The sequence below is a fragment of the Stegodyphus dumicola genome, chromosome 12, assembly GCF_044657685.1.
Source record: "Stegodyphus dumicola isolate Sdum_Otavi_A_Nest chromosome 12, ASM4465768v1".
In the NCBI taxonomy this organism is placed as follows: Eukaryota; Metazoa; Arthropoda; class Arachnida; order Araneae; family Eresidae; genus Stegodyphus; species Stegodyphus dumicola.
This window is the reverse complement of record NC_140779.1, coordinates 58,434,094-58,459,894: the sequence shown is the minus strand read 5'-3', so window position 1 is coordinate 58,459,894 and position 25,801 is coordinate 58,434,094. Positions and strand designations below refer to the sequence as shown.

Genomic DNA, 25,801 nt, shown 5'->3' with positions numbered 1-25,801 from the left:
TAAAAAATGTAAAAATACAACCAAACAAAGAGAGAGTTGACTCAGAGTACCTACCACGGGCTGTCATAAAAGCGCGTGTTTGGTTTCCTGTGTGACATCGACCAATGAGAGTACAAGTAAATTTATCCCTGTGCGTTAAATGTCTGGGCATCATCGCAGCCTCACCTAGCGTATTCTCTTGTTCTATCTCGCCAGTCTTGCCCATGATGTTGACTGTCTCGCATACTGTATTTTAGTGTTGTGTTGGCGATAACGTTTTTTGTTTAAGCGATAACTTTTTTATTAATTAAGCCCTTATAATGCCGCCTAAGCGCTGTACCCCTGCGAAAGCTTCCTCCAAGGCGCCCAAGAGGAAGAAGATGATGACCATCTGCGAAAAAGTGAAACTTTTAGATATGATCAAAGAGGGCAAAAGTTATGCATCTGTGGCACGCCATTATGGGGTGAATATGAAATTTGCACTGGCATTGTGGATTGCTGATTGCAGGAAAAAGACAGTGAGTTTGGACATTAATATGATCAGGACAAAGGCCAAAGCTCTTTACGACCAAATCTTTCCCGATGACGACTATGAAGAGAGTGAAGAAGGTGCTGACGAACCTCAAGCCAGTAATAGCGCGGCCAGGAGTGATTCGCCTTCTCGAGGACGAGGCTTTTCAGCCAGCAAAGGTTGGTTCAAAAAATTTCAAAAAAGATATGGCCTCAGAAAGGTGCTCTGTATGGTGAGGCTTCGTCTGCTGAGAACGATGCTTCTTGTCGTTACGTGGAGGAAGAGTTCCCTAACCTCATCAGAAAGGGAGGCTACCTCCCTGAACAAGTTTTCAACATGGATGAGGATGCCTTCGCGCACATTCCTCTTCAAGGACGAAGAAGAGGCCAGGGTTCAAGGCTCACAAAGACCGTGTGACTGTCATCGTGGCTGGCAATGCTGCAGGTTTTATGCTTAAGCCAGGCCTTATTTATAAAGCCAAAAATCCACGGGCTTTGAAAAACACAAATACGGCTGTTTTGCCCTTGTTCTGGATGCATAACTCCAAGGCCTGGAGAACGAAAGCTCTGACCCTTCAATGGTTCCTCCATTGCTTCATTCCCCACTTGAAGCTGTATCTGGCTGATAAGGGCCTCCCCTTTAAGGTCCTTCTCCTGATTGACTGTGCAGGAGGCCATGAAACGGACCTGCAATATGACGGTGTGCAGACAGCGTTTCTGCCCGCGAACACTACATAATTCAGCCGATGGATCAAGGTGTATTTCGTGCCTTTAAGGCACTCTACACTCGCTCCATGATGGAGGGCCTCATCTCGGCGATGCCAATGACGAATTCACCTTGAAAGCATACTGGCGCAGTTACGACATTGCCTTATGTTTGTATAATATTCAGAAAGCGTTAAGAACACGAAGAGTAAGATCCTAAATTCTAGTTGAAAAAATTATGGCCAAACGTGGTGCACGACTATCCAGGCTTCATTTCTGAAGAAGTTCATCACTCAGCTGTGGAGAAGGCGGTGAGGCTGGCTCACATCATAAGGAATGAAGGAATTGTCGATATGACCAAAGAAGACCTCAGCGCCCTTATCGATTGCCACTCAGACCCACTGACCGATGAAGATCTCCTTAAGATGACAAAATCTGCAAGTGAGGAAGAAAACGAAGAAGAAACTGAAAAACGTGGATTTAACCCTGCAGAATCTGCAACAATTGTGCAACATGGCAAGAGCGATGCAACAATTTGCACAAGACATTGACGACAATATGGTTCGAGCTGTCGAGTTCAGCAATCGCGTTGACGGCGTTATGTCCTTGTACAGGGGAATTTTGAAGGAAAAAAAAAACCAAAACCAAAGACAACAACTACCCATCACCATATTTCTCGCCAAGATAAAGCCCCCAGCTCTACCGTTAGCGCCTCCAGAGAAGAGTCTCCAGCAGAAGAGTCTTCGAGTGAGCCTAAAGCTTCTACGAGTCAAGCGAGAGCCTCTCCTCCGCCACCAGCACAAGACTCTTCGCCTCTCTCAGAAAGCAATGTTGTTAGTGTTTATTACTGTAAAATGTTTTTTATTAACCTTATTAATTAGCACTGACACGTTTAAGTAAATACCTGTACTGTCGTAATTTTTGTCTTAAATGTGTAGAGTATAAATACTGTTAACATATTTAAAACATTCTTGTACCTACATACAGGAAAATTCCTAGGGGTAAATCCTACTTCGCGTTTTTTCAGCTTTCACGGAAGTTTCTGATTCCCATTAACCGCGAAAAACGAGGAATCACTGTATTACCACTGTAGTGATAAAACACACTTACCGTTCCATATTTATTTTTTAGTTATTTTAACTCTTCAAAAAAGTCCTTCCCTGCCTTGACTTGATACCTTACTTTAATTCTATATTTGCTTTTATACTACCCTACTTTATTACGTGTTTCGTTTATACTTGCTTTCATTTAAAACGTTTCCAGAAATACATAAAAAAATGAATCATTGCTCAATTATTTTTCGCGAAATTATATAGAGAAAATAAATCGCAAGAAAGAGTTTTAGCTATCTTCTCTTTTACTGAAATTCAATAATATATTTTTCACGTAAATGTGCTTTTAAAGGAGTATTTTTAAAATTTCTAATTTCGCATTAAACGCAGATTTCTAATTTTGCTTTGAATAATGATTTCTAAGTAAAAGTTCTATTATTTTTTATTCCTCCTAATCTAATATGAAGAATTTGAAAGATTCATGATTCGGAAGATTCGTAAACCTTCAAGATTCACATTCGAGAAAATTGAACATACTTCTCATCTCTAATCAAAGCAACTTTTATCAAAAACCTCACACTTTTTAATCTTTCTGTATTGCAAAATTAGAGTTAATGAAAATAGTTTCACTTTTTTCCTTAATTAATTCTCATTATTAAATGAAAGTTTGCACTGAAGAATCGGGCTGATCACACATGGGTTCCACGTATGAGTCTTTGAAGGATAGTTGGAAAAGTATTTATTGCATACATTCTAGTGCATAAGCTGAAAATAAAAAATGACTTTGCATTTTTTTCAAATTTCCTCTGCTTAGAAATGTTATATTTTTCTGAAAAATATATACTAGTACATAATCCGTATTAAACAGGTTAATCCTTTTTAATACGGAAAAGTACTCCAAGGCTTATCTACTTAAGGGGACGGATGCCTTCGTGGAGGACGTTCTAAGGAAACTGGTTCCTATTCACGTTACACACAGAGAAAACCACGGAATTCAACCATACTGGTAGGACTTTCATCTGGGTTAAAATCGAGGTTGAACTACCAGTATTCAGTGGTCTTAAACATTCAGCCACTCCTGGGGCCTAGTACTAATGGAAGTTTTGAAACTAAATACACCATTGTCTCATTCTATATTTTGATTGAGCAATGCAAAAATGAAATTAGTTTATCTTAATCCTGACGAGTAGTCACATATAATTTAAATACATCATTGGGTTTAGAACTCAATTATTTAGGTTTATCTAATATATTTTTTTCAAAGTTTCTGGTATTTTTAGTTGCATAATTTTGTTATCAATCTACAGTTAATGTAATTTTAGGAATCGTTTAAGCTGAAGAGAATAAATTTACTCTAATCTATTGTTTATCAGAAAAATGCAAAACAAGAAGTTTCTACACACTTTTTTCGGATCCACGTTGGCCTTTTGAACAACTCATAAGTGAATACCACTTTAAAATTTCTTCACAAAGGCACCAAAGTTTTAAGGATTAAGCAGATGGCCATCGAAGATTTTGTTTTATTAATTAACAAAAAAATTCGTTTCTTATTTTAAATATGCACACTCTTATATACTTTAAAGATTCTTATATTTATTACCTTCTTGTGAATGAATTTTGAAATTACATTCTAATATGTTCTTAACGAAGTTTTTAATAAACAAAATATAACTATATGTTTACTATTATTCCTTTTCATATCACATGGTTAAAAATAATAACTGATGGTTATGGCAACAAAGTAGCGGTCCTTTTAAGACCATAAAGTTGCTTACTCTCTCTCTATATATATTATATTATTTATTTATTTATTGTGCAGTCATTTTCCATTTTTTAAAAAAAGCTTACGTTAATTTTGTTTCACCTGAAACCTTTTAACTCGCAAGTTCTAATTTTACCACTACAAAAGCAAACTTTTTCCGTTACAATGACTCTTTTCAAAAGCTTTTCAGATTCTCTCATACTTTTAGTAAGAACAGAATTTTATTTTCTAGATTTTAATTAAAAAAAGTAAGACTTAACTTAATTATCTGCTTGCAAATATCGACTCAAATTATACTTCTGAAATAATTTTGAACTCTTGAACCAAATGCCGTAAGACATTTTCTATCGCCTGTTTCATAAAAATTGTGTTGTCAACTTTATCTCGACATGTTACGCATTTCAGCGGGAGCAAAAGGAGACATAAAAAAGCTCCATTTACGGTAGAACGGCACGTTTTGACAAACAAGTGTGCTCTTCTCCCGAAGGCTCAGCAGTGTGCGGCAAATAAGAAATGAGCAATTAAAACAAATTTACGATTTGCGCCGCGCTGGAAGAAAACTAAACGGGGCAAAAATTTGCCACTTTTCCCTCGGGTAATTAAGCCTATTGTCGGGCAGAAACGTGGGGGTGGAAGTGGATCACGAGGAAGGGAAGGGGGAGGTTAATCCACTGCGCAGCTCCACTACGCAGCAGCGATTGCACTCCCAGCTGTGGAGAAACTCCGGATTCAGAGAGCGGCCAGCCACCAAGCAAGCTGTGTCAAGCGTGCCCTTCCTACCAGGGGGGAATATTTACAACGGAGGCTGCTGGGATTACACGCCAACGAATGTTCACAGATGTTCTTCACGTGCAACTGCTCTGAAGTGAATATGAACAACCTCGCCAGAGGACTTCTGTTGCAAATGCATCCGATGATTCGAATTAAGTTTCATGCTCCTTTGCCCAAGGAAACGTTCTTCATTGCAGCAACAATACTCAAGAACGTAATGGAATAGAACAATCCACGTACAGAAAAACTTCTTCATTTACCAAAGATGGGCGAAAAGAATTCGGCAAGAACTGGAGACTCGCAAGATTGTGAACGAGATTTATCAGCAGACCACGAATGAGCGTGTTATTGGCGATTAAGCGAATTGCAGTTAGACGGTTTCGAAAGGAAGTTAAAATTAGAAGTTATCGTAATTCTCGCACTTATGGGGTTTCGTTCAACTGGTTGGACTGATTTCGGTTTTACGGGGATTGTAAACGCAATGATGATGGGATTGCATTTCGCTTGTGGAAATGCTCTAAGACGAGAAGGCAAGTTTGAAATAGGTCGAAATATTTGTAGGTGAAGAACGCGAAAATGAGGGAAAATAAATTTTATGCAATAATGTAAATCTGACCAAAATCGAAATATTCGCAAGCAATAATTTTATGCAGAATAATAATTTTGGTGAAGCAAAACTTTATGTGTCATTTATGTGATTGAACGTTGCTTTTTTACACAGCAATACGAATATAGAAATTTCGATTGAACAGAATTAAAGTTTGCTTTTTTATAAAACTGCTAACTCCACCAGTTTGTGTAAATGCCGCATACCTGAACAGGATTATATTGTTGAACTGCTGTCGGACCAAGACAAAGATTTTCTAATATTTTGATTTTGAAACGTCATATTTATTAAATGTTTGGACTGCGAACTCTGTTTGGCTGAAAATCTAAATGTATCATGGAACGATTTTCAACGTTTTTAGAGCCGGCTGTTACGAAGTATGAAAAAAAGGCGGCGGAAGTTCTTTCACATAAATCAAGAGGATTTCAACAGAAAATGAAAGCAATAAATACATCACCTCTTTGAAAGTTTTCAAATAGAAGCAACTTTCTGTCAGGTAGTAATTTTAACGATTGATTCCGATATTTAAACTGTACTAACAACTTTAAAGTGAATGTATAAACAATACAAGTACTCCATACTTTGAGAGCAAAGCTATTTCATTCATAAGCAATAAATTCTAACACATATTTGAGAAGTTTTCGTGAATAGATAAAGCAAACTGACATCAGAAGTTTGACGTCGCGGAAGCTAAATCTGATTTTTAAATTTGGGTAAAGGAAGCGCTGCAAGTGGGATCGAAGGAATGTCAAGTGGTCGACCGAAACATTGATTAAAAAGCAGGCGAGAATTTTTTCAAGATTTTCTAGCGAGGGATTGATCGTCCCGGTCGATCAAGAGCGATGCCTCGTTCCTTCCTTGTGAAGAAAGTGAAACACCCTGTTGATCATAGCAACCGGTGGCCTTACCATGAACCAACTGAAGCGGCCACTCCGCCCCCTGGATTCACCATACACTACACCAACGGTAAGTACTTTTCCTTTTGCTCTTTTGTTGTTCTCCAACTTAAACCTACACACTCTTCATATTTCTTGACTTTAAAATTTTCTTTTACCTAAAACTGTTTTAAGGTTAAAGTTCATTGCTACATCTCAAGCTACCTGAGAATAAAACAATTTGCACTATCTTAATTAATTGAAATTAAAGCTAATATAAATGTATTTCCAAATTAATAATTATAATGTATCCAGAACAGTATTTTTCTCCCACTTCCAAATAATATTGAATTAAATTTAAGCAATAGTATTTTTAATCGCAGGAATTAATTTATAAGTTTCAAAAATTTGTTGGAAAGTAGTTTGAACATTCTGTATAGATTTAAAAGATTTATTCCAAGTTAAATGAATACTGATTTTATTAATGAAACTGGGAACTATTATATGAAATTATCGTATGTATATGTTTTCATGTTATAAATATAAAAACCTGAAACCGAAAGATAATCAGATTAATATCGTAATTAAAGTAGAGATTATATAAATAAATGTAAATTGCTTATAATTCAATGATAGCAAATTATCAAAAGAGAAACTTAGCTAATGCTATTTTTACTATTTCTACTTTTAACTATAGTATCTGTGTTTTAAATTACTGTAATAATTCTAATTTAAATCGCATATTTTATACAAAATTTTTAGATGTAAAATAAGAGTGCGGCTTAAAGCGAATACTTTAGCATATATCCTATTTCTCATTAAATTAGACAGCTTATTGTATTAATATTAGCAGTATTTAAGAAAATAAAAATTTTCCTTATTTTTCGATGGATATTAAAATCCTTTTTCTTTTTTATTATTTTTTTAGTTTTCCAATTTTGAAACCTTGCTGTGTTTAAATTTGATGGAAGCATTTTTCGTTTTGTCTTTTGAATTTTTCAAGTTTAAAATCATTCTGTGGTTTAAATTTGAAATAATACATTGTTTACAAAAAAAAAATGTTTCTCACTGGGTTGGCTTTCCAGCAATAATCTCTTTACTGGTGGAAAACATACTTACGTGTTTTACGTTTTGCTAGTGGATTATGTTATCATATCTGAAGTTTGCTAATAGTGTTCACTAACTGAGCTGTTGCTTACAACAGCGGATAAATAAATAAAGAAAATCATACATTAAATAATAGCTAGTTTGGATTAGATTACAATTAAATCTCGAAAAAGTTACTTTTTATAGTAATTAGATTAAGATATCAATTATTATATACTAAAGCATATTAATTTCTTAGAAATTCATTTAGCTTCCGTACGTTTAAGAATATAAATTAACTTAAATAGATTACGTGTTGATGTGATTTGATGTGATTTGATGTGCTATATTATTTAAACTATTTCAAGAAATTATCATCTATATAACTTCTAATTTTGTGAAGGAAAAGTTATTTATTTCTTATATCTTTAATCGATCTGAAAACTTTCTCATTTTTTTCAACCAAAAGAAACTTCGTTTAAATAACTACTTCTTAAAAAGCTCATTATCTGATTATTTCTACAAACATGATTTGATTTCATTATCTCCGAGGGATAATTAATTAAAAATCTTAAACTATTACGCAAAGAAAAGCATACGTAGGTTAAAAAAATCGAGTTACGCATAAAAACGAATATGATTAATATATTGACAATTTAATGGTTCATAAGAACTTGACAAATTCAATTATCGCTGGTTGTATATCTCTTCCATTGGCAACTGTGAAGTATGACATTAAGTTACATGTCATTGTTAGAGAGTTATATTGTGTATCATTTTCTTTTCTCGGTGTGCCTTAAAAAGATTTAATTTGCAAAATAATAGACTTTATAATTTTTGTGTGCTGAATGCAGTGTACGACATTTCGTCGAAGACTGCGTACTATTGCGACATGATAAGAAAAACATAGTAAGATAAAGAAATCTATTGCCGCAGGAAAGAGTTTAGATTTGCAAAGGATTTGGTGAATTTTATAAATGGCAATAGAAGTATCGGGAATTTTGATTTGATATTTGTTACTGTATTTTTGTTTTAATCTGTATTAGGTGTACTGAGTTAACCATGAGGCTGATTATTATCGGCCAGGATGGTTGGAGTGTATTGAATTATATTACAGTACTTCGTTTTCTCTAGACAAAAGTCATTTTGGTAAATTAGCTTGTTTTGCATTTAAAATTAGCTAATACTAAGACGCGGTAACTTTAAATTTGGGAAAATATAATTGTGTATCTTCAAAATGTCAGAAGTAATGTATGAGATATTCCCTGACAAATAAAAAAATTCTTTTAAATAATCTTAAAAATAAGAAGAAATATTTTTATAATTAAATACTTTACCCTGACAAGTTTTATATTTTACATGATAAATTATTATTATCATAACTCTAAATTAGGAATTAAAATAAAAATTAAAAAACTACACTATTAGTCAGAAATTAAATTAAAAATTATAACTAGTATTAAAGAACTTACTAATTTTCCAAAACTTCTTGACCATTAATTTAACAATGGTAACGAGTGTTATGTCATATTGTTTGCTGAAGGAAATTTCTTAGTTGGAAATTAACAGCAATTTAAAATTGAAATTTGAAATCTGAGTGTTTTAATTAAGGGTATTGCTATTATAAAGGTGTAGCTGCTTAGAAAAGAAAATATAATAACGAAGAAAATGTTTCGGAATGAGTCAAAAGTTTTATTTTGAATTGGTTGTGGCGAGGACAAAAATAAATACAAATGTATCATACATGGAAAGGATTACTTGCATTGTATTCATAGAGATAATTAGAACTAAGACATAGTATAAAAATATGTTTATGATATCCTCCTGAAATGCTTTATTATTAGACATGCCATCTAGTAAATGCGAATGCACCCAGGCGCATGAATATTACTAAAGCTGAAGAATTTATTTTATGTCAGAAAACGGACATTTCCATTTCTTGCTGGTGAAGTGATGCTTAAAATTCGCGATAATGCATTAAAAAGTAACTTACGAAGCGTTACGAACCTGACTAGCGTCAGGTTCGCGATCTGAATTGTTGTATTATGAAGGGAAAATAAGCATTTGTTATGCCCGAATTTAACAACTAAGCGTGATAAAGAGCACTTTGCTTCAAAGAGTAATTTACGGAGGACTAGCGTCAGAATCACGGTCTAAAATGTTGTACTGTGGAATGGAAAATTTAACATTTGCACTACATGGATTTTGGTAAATAAACTGAGCTATATTACGTATTATCGGTCGTAAGTTTGAAGTTAGTTATACAATGGAAAGTGTTTATGACCTTCATTGCAAGACATGTTTGCTTAATATTTCTTGCTATCATTAATCTATATCGCTAACTTCATAGTAATAATGCAAAAATGTAAACACAGAATTTTCTTGAAATAAAGATAAACTGAATAAATTTCACATTTCACATAATGATGATGATGGACTGATTCTTGTAAGGAGATGGAATGAGAAATCCTCACAAAAAATGCTGTGCACTCAGATGGTTTCTGAGTCTGCACAGGAAAACGCGTAAAAAACAAAAATACAAACAGCGGATGATAAATAATAGCCTCAGATACTGAGTTAATTTACAGATATTGTGGATTATTTAGCATTTCGTGGAATACGAGATGTGAAAACTGTACAGTTCCCTAACCGAGATTCGAATAGCGGGAATCCCGATTGTTAGCTAGATGTGCTTCTAATTACACGACGAACTTACGCGGTATATAAAGAGAAAATAATACTATAATAAAGCTCATTGTGCTTCCGTAATTATTTTGCAAGCTAAAATTGATCAAAACAGAGAGCAAAGGTTGTTCTAACAGAGGCAGTGCAATTATTATTAACATTAATATGCACACTTAAAAGTAATTAAAAGAGCAAGAAATATTATGAAAGAAATTACATGCTACTCATTTAAAAATAAGGAAATGAGGTGATAAATCACATTTTCGGATGTTTTCGCCATCCTTTAACAAATGATTTGGATTCTCACAAAAAATTTTGTACTTTGCTCACAAAATTTGCTGCGACTACTTTTTACTACTTGACTATTTCAAGTCTAACTTTTCCCCCTCAAATGTTACTTAAAAGTTATCATGTGACTTTACTAACTGACATTTTAACTAACTGACATGAATTTACTTAATGAACGAACTGACACGAATTTACTTACGTAACAACACGAATTTACTTAATACGAGCTAACTTTATTCTAACTCTTCACATGTAAGTGATGATTTAAAACATTACAAATGCAAAATTACCATAGCTCTGGACCTGGCAGCAAAATAAATCGGCCTTTATCAATTTCTTCATTTACAAGTATAAGTATTTTCTAAGCAGGGTCACAAGTTACGGATCGACAACTAAAAGCTAGTTCAAAACTTAACTTATACAGCTAACGTTTTGATATTCTAATTTGTTTACGAGTAGTGGCTTTTCATAAACAGATAAGAGTATGGTTACGAACTCATTCCCTAACTTTACACTAAACTGCTTCCCATTAAGATCTCTATAGTTCTAATGGGATGAGTCAGTCCTTGATGATATGAGGCATACAGAGAAATGTAAATTACATTTGCTAGTGAAACTCAACAGTAATGGCACAATGCTGCAGATCTTGCTGTTTGCGAAAATTCTGGCAGACTTATTCAATTCAGTTTAATTCAAAGGATCGTGAACAAAGTTCTTAGTCATGCTGCATTCTATATTCTTTCCTGTTGAAGTACAGTGGAATTTCGGAAAGAAACATATTGTAATCTGTAAAAGGATAGAATAATCGGCGGCTTAATATACAATAAATATTAGCATTTCATCTTTTATGCTTCTAGGTCTCCAGATTCCGTTTCGCGTGACCATAAGCATGACTAAAATTCCCCGACTGTCGCTCCAGGCGACTTGGAAATTCATAGCCCGCCTATGCTTTTACCAACTCAAATTATCACTTCTGTTTCACCGTATTTTGAAATTTTCCATATAAATGTTGGTTACTCCGTGTTTCCGTTTTTCTTATAGATAAAAAATTGACGAGTTTCAAGCATTGGACACCAGACTGTTTCTTGACTGTCAGGGAAGCAAAATTAATTCCATTCTGCTTAGCCGAAACTAAGAAAGGCCAACTAGAAGGAAATGATTATGGACATCTCAAAATGGAGCAATGTATCGTGTTGTCACGAAAGGCAGTCACTGAAAATAGCAAAATTTAGGTTTTAGATATTTTAGCTCAAACGAGAGTCATGTAGTTGCTTTTTGAGTGATAACTGTTCGCATCTCTTTCAAAAACATTGCCAGAAGGGCGCCTAAACTGTTGGAACTGATAGCTTCTGATGTTTCTCCGAGTGACAATAAACCTAGTGCTACCCTTGTATATTGCCTAACCTGAAAGTCATTTCACAATTGCAAAAGTTATTCAATAACATACGAATGGTTTTTACAACCAGTTTGCGTGTCTGGTAACATCTACAGAGGAGATGTAAGCAAATTATGTTAGCTTCGAACTGAGTACTTGAAAAAAGCATTATGCTACGATAGAAAAGAAAATTTGACGATCCTTGAAAATAGTCACAGCACCTAATTTTCATATAAATGTGGTGGTGTCCAGATAAACCCTTACTTACATCTTCAACTTTTCAAAAAAAAATATAATGTATCAATTTGCACAATGCTTTTAAAGTCACATGTTGAGCAGTCATGATAAATAGAGAAATACTAGAGTAATTTTCGTTAAGTGCTATCAAGGGTGACAGTTTTGAAAAAGTGGGAATGTAACGAATTATTATGTGATTCTAATGTTCTGCATGGCATAATAGCTTAGAAATTTGCTTGAAAAATTAGATTATCATATATCTTATTCGTCACAAAAAATTCTAAAGAGCAAATTTCAGTTCATGCATGAATTATGAAATTCTAAGAATTTATTTCTGTACTTAGTTTGTATGGACCATTGCGCCATTTTAAATGAGTCACGAATTAAGTGAACATTGAAATTCCTCTTATATATTGTTATGTTTTCTCATACCATCTAGTCAAAGCTATATCTGTTTTACAAGCATTGGAATGTGTTAGTATTGCATCTTATTCTTCATAGTAATACAATGCATTAATCAAATGGAGAAATTTTATATCTCAGAGTTCTTTGCATTTTTTCTTTGGTTCATTCATTAGTTCAGAAATTTAGAGATTAAAAAATGCCTGTTATCAGCGGATCGAAGAACTTCCATAATTGATTATCTGCTTGTCTTCTTCTCCTATGCTTCTAAGAATCCTCTAGACATATTGTTAGGCATCTAAAAATCAATATTGCTTATTTTCTCCTAAGCATCGTCAGGAGTAATAATAAGCTTTAACAGAAAGAATTATATGGAGAAAATGTTTATTTTGTATATTGTTCATATATCCTTTGCTGATCTATATTTATAAATAGTGAAACGATAGAGTAAATATTGCTAGTTAGTTTTTTTTATTTCTAATTGTATTTTCAAACAGCAGTATACATATATTATTTTTATTAACTTAATACTAAAATATTTAGCACTTAGGGATCATCCATATATGTTTTTCAAGGAATTTAGTGAGATGCTTTATGAGCATATTTTAAACAACACTTTTATCAGAGTAACATTAACTTTCAGATATTTGTTAGAATTGGTGTACAAATAAAAATGACTTGTGCGCTATAAAAATTATGTGCCGAACAAAATATTTCTCATGATTTCATTTTGATCAGTTTTAAACGTTTGTTTCCTTTAATTGTTGTTTATCTTATTTTTTACCATTTTGTTTTGTTACTAAATATTTGTTCTCTAAATCAAACTTTTTCACATAAAACTGATGAAGAAAAAGAAATTATTTTTCTTTATTTTACCATTATGTTATTCATTTGCATACCCTTTTATTAATATACATAAATATACTCTCGAAAATGAAATGTCTTACATTTGTTTATCAGTTAAAGTAAAGATTATATAAAATTAAGATTTTTGAGATAATAGTATTAATATATTATTAAGATATATTGTATTTATTATTTGAGATATATTGTTATTAATTTATTAATATTGTCTGCAATTTTTTTTACTTTTAAAAATGAAATTAGTAAAATTTTTAATTCGAACGGAACTAGCAAGCCCTGAATCTAATTTAATATTAACAAAATCTTACTTAAGAACATGATCATGCAAGAATTTTATATTAATACCAGATAAGGAGCATTTCAGATTTTTGCATATATTTAAAAAATGAAAATTTTATTTATATAGATACTAAATCTTGCACGAATATACTTTTTGCTGGTATATAAATAAAATCCAAATAAAAAAAAATTTCTGAAAAATCTATAACCTCTGGATCTTTTATGGAGCTGCACTGTGTACTCTCAGCCCTAGGGAAATAATTTCTACAACTTTTTCGTAAAGTAACAAGAGCACCAAGAGACTGAAACAAGTTTGTAGCAGAAGAACCAGATGAATTTTTCAATTAAATTAATTCGGTTGATTTATGTCAAAGACATTCCAACTTTAGCAACATACGCAGCCGCCAAAAGCACTGATTTTTAGAGGACACGAGTTAAGTTATTCTCACAAGCGGACAACTAAGTAAATACATATTTTTCTATGAGTTAATATATTTAATTTATGCACTTCCCTGTTAATATAGATTGCTTATGAAGCTGTAAATGCAGAACGTGGGTTTGATTAATGCTTTGAGTACTTTTCCTAAGAAATGTTTTTTTGTATTTCGGCAGTTCTTAAAGTTTTCTCTATTATTTAGCAGAGGTTCTCTTTGCATTTAAACATAATTTTCACATGCATACTATAGTTTGATATTATCCATTGTCATTTAAAGAAACTAGTTGCTAATAGTTAACTACATCTGGAAGTCCAAACTATCTATTTTACACATGGAGGTGTGATCCTGTATCCAACTTTTGCATATTTGCAACTCCCTCGCCCCCACAAAAAAGCTTTCTCAAACGTTTTTCCAGTTCTTTCTCAGAAGTTAATCTTACATATATTTGTGAAACATGTAGTTTAATTTTTGTAATAGTAGCGATAATTCTAGCTTTCACTCAATGAATATCGCTAAAAAGATCTTGATGAAAAATTCTCAGAATCAAAGTTTTTACGGCAGGTTAATAACTTGGTTGAGACTGCAAGCATGCTTTGAGGAAATTTCGATACAGATGCGTTGTAGAACATTTACTATTCTTGGCATATCAAATGAATTCGTTTTTAAAATCTTACTCGCCTTTTCGAGTAAGAGAGTAAGATTTTAAAAACGAATAAGAGTAGGCAAAGAAAAAAAAAAAAAAAAAAAAACTCCGTAATAAACACTGCTTATTTTCGCTCAGTTTTAATTAACCGAGATACTCTTAAAATGAGTTATGATACTGGAAAGGTTACCTTTTAAGTGTTCAAAAGTTTCGAATAGCTTTGCAGGCTCTTTTAAATAGCAGTCATCCAAAGATCTGATTTCGAATTCATTTTATTGAAAACTTGGATATTTCAGTAACAGTATATTCATATAACATATTCATATAACCGTGTATTCATATAACATATTCATATAACCGTGTATTCATATAACATATTCATATAACATATTCATATAACAGTGTATTCATATAACAGTAGTATATTTCACGAGTTAAATATCAATCCATATTTAGGTATGCACAACATAATAAATGCTTTTCTATTCATGTGCAGTCTTTAAATTACTAGCTGCATAAAGACGTACAAATGCTTAAGAATTATCCTGGAGTAGTTGACTTTTGAAACCTAAGAATTGCGGATGTTGGAATAGCTTTTTATAATTGATCGGTTTTAATAATTGATCGGTAGCAGTCCTGATGAAAATAATCTTTAAAATATTTAACTATTTTATGTTTTTATTTATACGTTTTTCGTACCTATAATAAAATCTAAAATCTATTTTGGTTTAGATATTTATACATTAGTCTGTATGTTGCAAACGTACTGTGTTCAAACCAATAGCATCAGATGTACTTGTAACACAGAATTTGAATAATTTTGGTAATATTCGCTTTTTTCAAGAAATGATAATCCGACGATTTAATATGTGCTATACATTCTTCTTAACATCTACATGAGGTTTAAATATTGTTAATTTTACTACTACTTAGAATAATGGAATAGCATTATTAAAGTGGGTGCTTTGAAACTAGCCGATGGTAGTAGTCTTTTGTAATATCTGGGGAGATAAGACACGCAGAGTGGAGAAATCTATATTGGATGGAGTTAGCTAAAAATAACTTGTGTTCCTCTAAAGCGAAACCTCTGCCGAAGTTCACCTTTCGCCCTTTAAGAGAAATTATGAAGTAGATTTTTCAGAACATAAAACTTGGCAACAAAGTAATTGGGAATGTAGAGTCTCACAATTTTATTTATTTTCCTAAAAATTCTGTTGAAGGCAAGCAAAATAGTCAGAAGATTGGTAATTAAAAAATGTTCTTAAGGTTAGAAGTTAAAAGCTCTTGTTAAAAGTTTTCTTTGAGAAAGTAAGATTTAAGAATTCATAAAATCAAAACTTTACTAACGTATATTTAAACGCGGCAGGAATGAAATGGTAAGTTCTTACGTTATTTAATGTCATCTGGTCTTTGTTCCTAGGTTGTTTATTATTTAGCTATGAATATTTCATTCATCATATTACTTCTTTAAGCAGCTGATCATTTGTACAGCAGAGTACATATATCATAACAGAAAGTCTTTACTGATGTAATATATAATTAATATTGTATGTGGAGAAGAGAGTTCCCTAAATCATCAAAATAATTTCTAATACTAATTTTAGTAAACAAATGCTATTGATTAGAAGATTTATTTTAGAAAATCATTAACAAAAAACGGTAATCTATAAAATAAATTAATAGTTTGTTCATTTTAAAGCAGTTTCATGCTCAAACAATCTACTCACTTATAAAACCTTCTAAAGACCTGTCAGTTTAAAAATTGTGTTATAATTTTAAAAAATTGTTTATTTTGTTGAAACCAGTAGATTTTCTGGAGGAGGATACAAACACTGAGTTTTAGTCGAGATTAAAACCTCAAATCTTCCAGCTATTAGCTCAATATATCTCCTTGCACCATGGCAGCATGAAAGGTAGAAATGCGATAATTCGTTGTATTCTTCCTCATTTAAAGGACGAATAGGGAGAGATATGAAACTCAGTATATAACATCCAGATAGTGACGAGTTATCTACCATCTTATTTTAATTTGAGTGCCACTGTAGAGAGTGTTATAGTGAAAAAAATTATGTTTGTAATTTTAAATACTTTATTCCATTATAACTTAAACTTAACTGACTCACTGTGGTGCCAGATAAATTAACAAAAAAAAAAATCAAAATCAGATAATTCACATTCAAAAACTATTTCATAATATTCATATATCATTTCGACATTCTTATAAATATTCGTATATCATATCTATCAATCAATCGTATAGTGGTATAGTACAATTTAACTTTTAGGTTTGCGTTGTGAGTAACCTATGTAAACGGAAAATCAATAACTCCAAATTCAAGTAAACTCCATGTTTCTTAAAAGCCCCCCCCCGGCTCAAACAAATGGAGGGACATGACAGACCACAGAAACTACACTAAATTAAACAAATGAAACATAAAATACATATCAAACACATTTATTAATTTCTAGAATATTCAAACATATGATAACTAGGTAAACTGATCAGTCCCCTACAAATTAACCTTAAGATGTAAATTAACATATATATCATTTTAAATCTTATACTCATGTTAGGTGTACTAATTTTTTTTTAACATTACATAACTCACAATTTAGGCGGTTGTACCGTATATTAATATAGTATCATTACTCGGTTACAATTTAAATACAAAAGACAGAAAAAAAAATTCACTCACAGGGTGAAGTTCATACTTTCAACTCCTATGCCATCAACGACTGATTAATATGGAGTGCTGATAGTTCAAAAGATCGTCCTACTCATTGCGTTGACCATTCGAAGAGATCGAGAATGCCATCATCGACGGATTAATACGGAGTTTTAGATAGTTCAACAGATCGTCCAGCGTCCAAAGTTTACTCGAGCACCACATTATTCTTGCTGTCCTTTATTCACAAAATCATCGTTAATGGAGGCAGACAGTTCTTGCGAATTTTAAAGATGACTTGGTTGCAACACCACTGAAGCTGTCCTTACAATAAATAAATTCCAGAGCATGGAATGATGAAAAAAATCGACGCAGCTGGCACAGGCAGAATAAACAGCAATGCACACCTTAGAAGGGTCCTACACGAGTCTCTTTCATTCTGGAAGCCCCGAAACTCACCATAAACGTAGAGCACCTTTGGAACAAAATCTAATTAGGAAGTCAAAGCCGGTAAAAACAGGAATACCGCATCAGGATGTCAGGATCACCAAGAGAATCTGCCGAACAATTCTTGGGATAAGAGAAATCGAAATTCTTCTGCTGAGCTCTATTGCCTTATGCCAACGCAAATTCTCGCCAGCTAAAAGCCGAGAGAAAAATCATACCCTCTGCCGGCTGTTCACGCGGCTCGCGAGAAGCAAGACCCGAAGGGTCAAGCCCCCGCTTTTTCTCCTCTTACTCTTCTTGAAAATCAGAATCAGAAAACAGAATCAGAATGAACTCTAGCCTGGTGCAAGCACCCAGGAAATCTCGGTTTCTCCGCCTCTGTGAGTTCATAGGCTTTCAAAAAAATCATAAAATTAAATCTTACCAATCAAGGAATTTTAAGTTATCTAAAATGAGAAAATGACACACCCATGACGAATCAAACACCAGAAAATCTGACAATGAAATCCGAAAACATCTGCACATATAACGTGAGAAAAGAAATAGACCCCCCAACTAACAAGCGAAACTAGCTTTTACGAGTATCCAATTATTAGCCACCCCCACTGTCTTGAAGTAAGAAAACTGCAAACTTTAAACAAAGCGATTTCCGTTTCCCACGCATTAGCTGAAAAGATCCTACTACCTTCATTGTTGGAAAGGCCATAAACCAGATGTGTGTCCTCGCAACCGTCTCTCGCCTTTGTTACAATTCCCACTAAAGAATAATGAGTTAAATAAAACCTTAAGAGCTTAAGAATTAATTAAGAATACTTTTTTCCCAGATCAAAATACACATGAATACAAATAAAAATATTAGAATAATAATAATTTAAAACACATATTAATAATTTAAATTCGCTACATAACAAGAGCATCAAACTTTTCCGAAGTCAGAGGCATAGAAAGTACATTACCTTCTCGCTGGTACTTGAATCAAGAATGTTTCGTGAGCTAGTTGTACGTGATAACCACTTACACAATTATTGTACGCATGGGAAGTGAAGAAATAATTCCTTGTGAACAAAGTAAAAAATATTTAATGGGTACTCAATAGAATGACTGCACTTTTCTAAAAACGTATATAAATTTCTTGCAACAGAGGAAAATTTCAGTGTCTATTTTACTTTTACTAGATGATCGGTACTGTACAATTATTGATTTTTGCGCTGCAAGTTTAAATAAAGCAAGCGATACTCTAGTGACAAAACAATCTTTCTTTTTCGGAGAAGATTGCTTTGCAATATGTTCTAGAAATACTCCGCATAAATAATGAGTATGAGGAACAAAAGGGGCATCAAAGGGAGCAGTCGAATCCATCATTGGGGGCTGAGATTGAACGCAGAGAAGAGCTAATAGACGCGGGAAATAGTTTTGCGGCTGTCGCACCGTGTACGCTTCGGAATGTACAGCTCAGATCGATATTGACACCTGACTTCTCGCATCCCTGACGCCCAAAAACTTGCTCCATCAATCAACCGTTGCCATGGTGATGCACCGCCCGATATATCCTTTCCGTGTTGTGAAACATCCACCTTTTCCTTCTTTTTAAACTAGGTCGTGAAGAAAAGGAGATTCGAGTGTCAAAATATTTGCAAAGAACTCAATCTAGCCTACTTGTTAAATTTAGTTTTTCATTTCGCAGTTCTTTGAGAACACATAATAGGCGAAGCAGATATTTTCTGACTTATACAAATATGCTAAAGTGCCTTGAATGAAGAAAATACCAGCTCATAGTATAATTCTGTTTCCTATTAGAGAAGATAATAATACAAAGCACTGTCTCTTAGTAAAGAAAGTAATAACACATAACGTTAAGTTTTATTTTCTTGTTAAATAGAATATTAGCATATAACTTTGTTTTATTTCTTATTAACACGCTGACTGTCGCAAACGAATGCACGCGTAAGTATACACGTTCATAGACTCGTCAGTAGAGAGTTTCTTTGACAACAGTGCTGTTAATTATAAGTAACTGTATTTGATTGTTAAGTGATTCTAACGAATGTTGATTGTAAAGTTGCTGCGTGTGATGGTGGTAGCTCCAAACACTTTACACCTTATAAGGTATTTCTTCCGCTTTCCTAGAGTGCCTTCGTGGTGTAGTGGTTCTGCACGCTGGGCCGGTATTCCAGAGGTCCATGGTTCGATTCCCAAAGAAGGCGGTTGCTAATTTTTCATCTTGCTTGCTTCCAAAAAATCCTAATGTTTCTACAACCTAAGCTAATTGAATGAAACCTAAAACTATGAAAAAGCTATTCTGTGTCAATACAAAATTTCATAAGTATTTGATCAGTAGAAAAATTCTAATATTACTGTTTTACACTTACACGCAGCATTCAGTATCGTGAATAAGTGATAGTGTCTCTTAAAAAACGTTCACGAAGACATCTCTCCCCATAGGTAAATAATCCTCGACTTGCTTTGCATTATTCAGTTAACATAACCTAACTAACCTAACCGTAGGTTACATGTTAAAAATACGGCTAATGCTACATGTTAAGTTTAGAAAACACGGCAGTATATAGATATTAGGAGAGCAAAGTATGACAGCCAGCAGTTTAATGGAAAAGCTGTGATATAATTTTTTTTTTTTAATGAGAAGCGAAATTAAAAATTCTCACTTCTTTCGGTATTTTTGCGTAAACACCTGATTTCTGGGGAATTGTCTTGTGATTGCCTATGTTTGTATGCTTCTGTGTTGTAACTTACTTTAATGGTATAATGTTTATTTTAGCTAAAACGTTATTTTTATGTGAATTCTTTTCTGTGCCTTCTGCGTTTTCCTTAAGCCTTCTACAGAGATAGTTTCAGTTTAAATGCTGAGTTTAGGGAGTTTATAGTTTAGGGAGAAAAGAATTCTAAAATGTTTCAATAACACGGAAGTAAAATGTAAGTGAAAGTTTTATTAAAACTACGTCTTGCAAAGTTTCAGGAACTCAAATATTTAAAATAGTTATTGTAATAACCATCCAGTATACTACACCCTGAGACAAAATTCTACCTAGCTGACCTACGTGTGGATTGGCTATTGAATTTGTTAAACCATAAGATTAGAATCTCTTTTGTCGGATCCAAGTCAATAGGCAGAAGTTACATTCTGTGTTTTACTGCTAAATACTTGAGTTCTCGAAGCTTGCAGATGGTAGTGCATTTGTTAATTTTTAGTTATACTACAAAATGTAGTTTTATTAGTCCAGTTAGTTTTTCCAAACCAACTTATTCCTCTGTCTGTATTAATAAACTTCCGTTAAATTTCTGTGTAAATGCAAAAACGATTATTCATCAGAGAAAGGAAAGGTTAAGCAGATTCAATCAAATAGCTAATTAAACTTACAAAGTTGAGATGAAAGAAGTATAAGAAGAAGTATTAAAAAGTCATAAAGTAAAGAAGCAATTTCAGATTTTTACGTTCCCTTTTATGTTTATTTTTGTGTTCTGTAATATAGTTTTTTACTTTGTATTTTGTTCTTGTTTCCAAAGTCATATATTACCTAATCGCTTGTGAGTTATGATGTTTCAACAAAGGAAATTTTTTATTGTCTTCAGCGATTATTAAATTCAAAAGTTTTAATTGTTCGTTTTGCTTCTAACTGCTGCAAGATTTCTTTCAAACTGTTGTGACAATTACATTGTAGAGTTATCAGATTTTTCTATTGGCGTTTAAATACTGCTTCCGTTATTCATATTTCACATTAGCGTTGCATCAACATATGGAGATAAACATGCGACATTTATAGCCATTATTTAAATTTACAGTTTATATATTTTCATATAACACACAGTTTATATATTTTCATAGGTTATAAACACCGATGAGGAACAGGATGGAAATTTGAGATGCTTAGTGGTCTATGAACTAAATGTACCATTTGCCTTTCTAGTTTCAAAATATCTGTCCTTGTATCTGTCCTTGAAACGGCGTTTGCAAGAATAAGTAACAAATACCCAAAGAAATTTACATTTTTATGCATGATTATCATTTTTATTACTTGAAATTTTTTGTTAATAATTACTATACATATGTCTTACCATTGTTACATTTATTACGCAAGTTTTACTTTAAATAAATTGGAATATAATTATAATTTAAACTTTCTGCTAAATATCTGAATAACTGGAGCCAGGCCAAATAGCATCCCTTAGAATCTGAAATCTTAGAAACTGGTTTTTACAGTTTCCGAGGAAAGGTATTATAATACTTAGTAGGATAGGAGTTAATCAGATATCGAGCATAAAACTTCAATTATAATTATATTCCAGTTTATTTAAAGTTAGATTTATTCGATATAACAAATTATATACAGCCCAAAGGACCCAAGTTTGCAGCCCAAAAGACCTGCACACTGCTGTGGATACCAGGGCATGTTCATATTTAAATCACCAGGCCTCGCCAAAGACGCCCGAAATAGCTCTCAACTTTCCAACAGCTTAACTCTTACCGATGTTGACGCAATAGCCAGCCGAAGACTTATCTCCCAATCAGTAAAGAAGAATTTTATTCCTGCACTAAACTGTAACCTTGTCATTTCCACTACCATAGCCAGACTGAGGGCAAAACACTTGAAAGGAATGAAGATACCCATTGATGGTCAACGAAATTATGATAGCTGTCCTCACTGTATTGATATCGAACTTTCTCCGAACCATCTCTTCGACTGTCCTGCTATTTTGGCCAAGCTTTTCAATATTGATATAGCTCCCTCGCACCAACTCCTCTATTCTTGGAAAATTATTGATGTTGCTGCCGGTGTTCTGGATACTTTTGGCCCTATTTGACGCCTTGGACAAGACAACAACAACAACAACAAATTATGTTTTGAATAGTTTTAAGAATCCTTTGAATTAAAATTAAGGAAGGTTTAACTTACAGCAAACGTACAGATTTAGTATAATCTAGACATCATGAGTGCAATAAAATAAGTTATGATAACAGTAAAATTGTTTGTCAAATAATATATGTTATATTGGATTTCCTTACTTTAAACTAAATGATTTTGTTTTCCTAACTGACAAACTATATTGTAATGCCATTTGCGTAGGGACCATTTGGAAATGGTCCAAAAATTTTCCATTTGGAAAATTTCAAAAAAGACGAATCACTTACTTAATATCACTTATAAAAGTTTTTCTAGGTGCTGTTATTTACAAATGTAGAGTAGAAATTTGAGTAATCATTGTAAGATAGAAAAGTGAGAAGGTTAAGATAAGTTATTTGAATATGGCAAGCATGAGTGCGGTCTGCCTAAGGGAAGAGATGCCTTCTTGAATGAATTTCTAGGGGAATGTTGTCCGCCTTCATGCTAAACATTGGGAAAGCCAATCATATAGTCAACTTGTTTCCCTGAGTTCAAACCCCTGTCAAACTACCAGTATTCAGTTTTCTTAAACAATTGGTCCCCGATAGTGGTTAAAAGAGCAAAAGAAATAAAAATGTTTTAAAAACGAAATCACTTAGGCTTTCCTATTTAGTGTAATTTTAAACTTTTGTTTCGCCAAAAATCTTCAAGCATATAATAAACAGATCGCTGGCTCCATAACTAAGAAAGAAGTTTTAGCAATGTAGAAATTGCTTTCAGTCAAAAATTAGTGCGAGGTATCTTAAATGCTTATTTTTCTTATTTTTCATGAAGTAGTTTATTGAAAAGAAGTAACTAATGCTTTTTACCTATTAAAGTTTTATTTCATTTTAGTGCACATTAATACTAATAACGCTTCATGATGGGTTCAACAAATCTGAAAGCAAAATTTAGTTTGAAAAATAAAAAAGTATTTTATTGTGTAAAATGTTATTTATTCAAATCTAATTTTCTGATACTTTTACTACAGCACCTGAAAATAAAGAATAAAATAATTTTAAACATAATTTTTTAATTTAATTTTTTACAGTTACGTAGAATGAAAAATCTAAAAAGCTCTGGTTTGATTTTCTCTGGTATATGGATTTAGTTTGTTTTTTCTTAAGGCGAAATGTTTTAACACTGTGAAAAATTTCCGTGTAATACTTTCCATCATTCGCATTTCAATTTTTACTTAAAACGACGTTATTTTCAAGAAAGAATCTCTTTCCAGCAGTCCAGAAGAGAAATTGTGGCACATAAACGTGATCCAGTGCTCTCAGAGTGATGATTTGGAATCCCATCTCATCCAATTCCGGAGGGCGAACATCGCTACCTTTGATACAGACCTCCCCTCTTTCTCGCCGTTGAATGTTCGCTTGATTTTTCAATGTTATGCTTGCAAAAATAATCCGATCTGGAGAGGGATCTTCGCTTTCCCCTTCTTCTGATATCTCTGGCCCACAAAAATACATCTCGCTTGCAATTCCGTGGCCGAGGAATTTTTTATTGTCATCTCCCCATCTCTTCCTGCCAGCCAATCTAATTCTATTTACTCGGCGAGGATAAGAAAAACTTCCTGTAATAGATTTCCAAGAGATAGAAGTCTCCGTCAGTGTCCTGGGAAGTTGCATAGGAAATGAATTACTTATCACTTAAAAGTAATCCTTGTTTTAGAAACGTTAACATCTGGATTTATGATGCATTCATTTACTTATTGTTTGATATGTTATTTTACTGCTATTATTTTGCAAACAAATTTAGAGTAATTATAAGATTATGATCTATGATTTATCGTTTATTCCAACTGCAGAAAAATAGCTGTATTCAAAAAGCGCTAGTGGTACGAAAGTTCAAACTGCTATTGTTGGGATGCCTTTGAATACTACGAACAGCAAATCAGTCGTATCTCGCTGCGTCATTAGCAAGAAACAAAACGAGCCATATCATAAGAATTAAATTAGCCGTAAATAACACTGAAATAATATTCGTGTGCTTAATTGACTGTTCAACAATTTAGGTCAGAGCATGTGAGAACTATTTGCCTATTTGAGGATTGTGAATTACCTTTCTAAGCTGCACACATATTTGACATAAAGAAAAAGTCATCAAATTCTATGCAACTAGTTTAACAGCTGCTAACCACCGATATGAACTAGACATGTTATACTTACCTAACAATGCGTAAATAATCTCTTTAATTGTTTTAACTTTTGCGAACATGTATTTATTTTTTTCTTTCTGAATTTATTACTAAAACCAAATATTGATAAAAATATGCAGAAATGATATTTTTGAAGCTTATTAGCCCAAAGGGGCTTTGTCCCTGAAGAACTATTGTTTTAGTTTTGCGATTTTACGTTGAATCTCTATAAATGTTCGTTTCACTTTTCAAACTGTTGCCACCAAATGTTAGAGTCCTGCATTATATTTGAAGAAATTAAATAATGAAAAATCTCCATACATAAACGGTACATAGAACCATCGAATTTTGAATGACGTAATCCTCCTACGAATATGGGCATGTGGAAAACCAAATTTGAAATTTGAAATTTGTTTTATTATCGATTTCATATTTTGTAAAACTTTAACGAATTTTTGATTAAAAAACTCAAGGATTTCAAAGTGAGCAATGGCAACACTCTACGGGGGGGGGAACCTTTTTATCTCCAGCGGGCGGAACTGTGTATCAGAAATTCTAAAGATATGCTCATTTTAAAATTATTTTGCGACATTGCTATTGAACTAAATTTTTTGGTTTAAGTGCAAAGAACATGGAATTTAATAAATAAAGGTAACACACAAAACGTTAAAAAAACGCCCCTTTGGAAGTAATTTAAAATCTGAAACATTTCAGTTTTTTTAGTCCAAAGGGATTTGAATCCCTAAGGACTATTAGTTTCGTTTTGGCATTTTGCGTCGGACTCATAAATGTCGGTTCACTTTTCAAACTGTTGCCACAAAATGTTAGAGTCCTGCATTATATTTGAAGAAATTAAATAATGAAAAATCTGCATAAATGTATGTATATTTCTCGTATTGTGATAAAACAACGGTACATAGAGTCATCGAATTTTGAATAACGTAATCCTCCAACGAATATGAGCAAGTGGAAGACCAAATTTGAAATTTGAAATTTGTTTTATGATCGATTTCCTATTTTTTAAAACTTTAACGAATTTTTGATTAACAAACTCAAGGATTTCAAAGCGAGCAATGGCAACGTTGTGCAGAAAAAACATTTTTATCTCCAG

At 32.9% G+C, this 25,801-nt stretch overlaps 1 protein-coding gene across 1 annotated transcript in view; it reads left to right on the top strand.

Annotated features, from left to right (window-relative positions):
- Positions 1-4,758: 4,758 nt before the first annotated feature.
- LOC118192976 (uncharacterized) overlaps positions 4,759-25,801 on the top strand; it is a 163,983-nt gene continuing 142,940 nt past the window's right edge. The window contains exon 1 of the mRNA XM_085827745.1: positions 4,759-6,352. Within this exon, the coding sequence (XP_085683871.1) occupies positions 6,229-6,352 (124 nt within the window). The 5' untranslated portion in view covers positions 4,759-6,228. The remainder of the gene's footprint in view (positions 6,353-25,801) is intronic.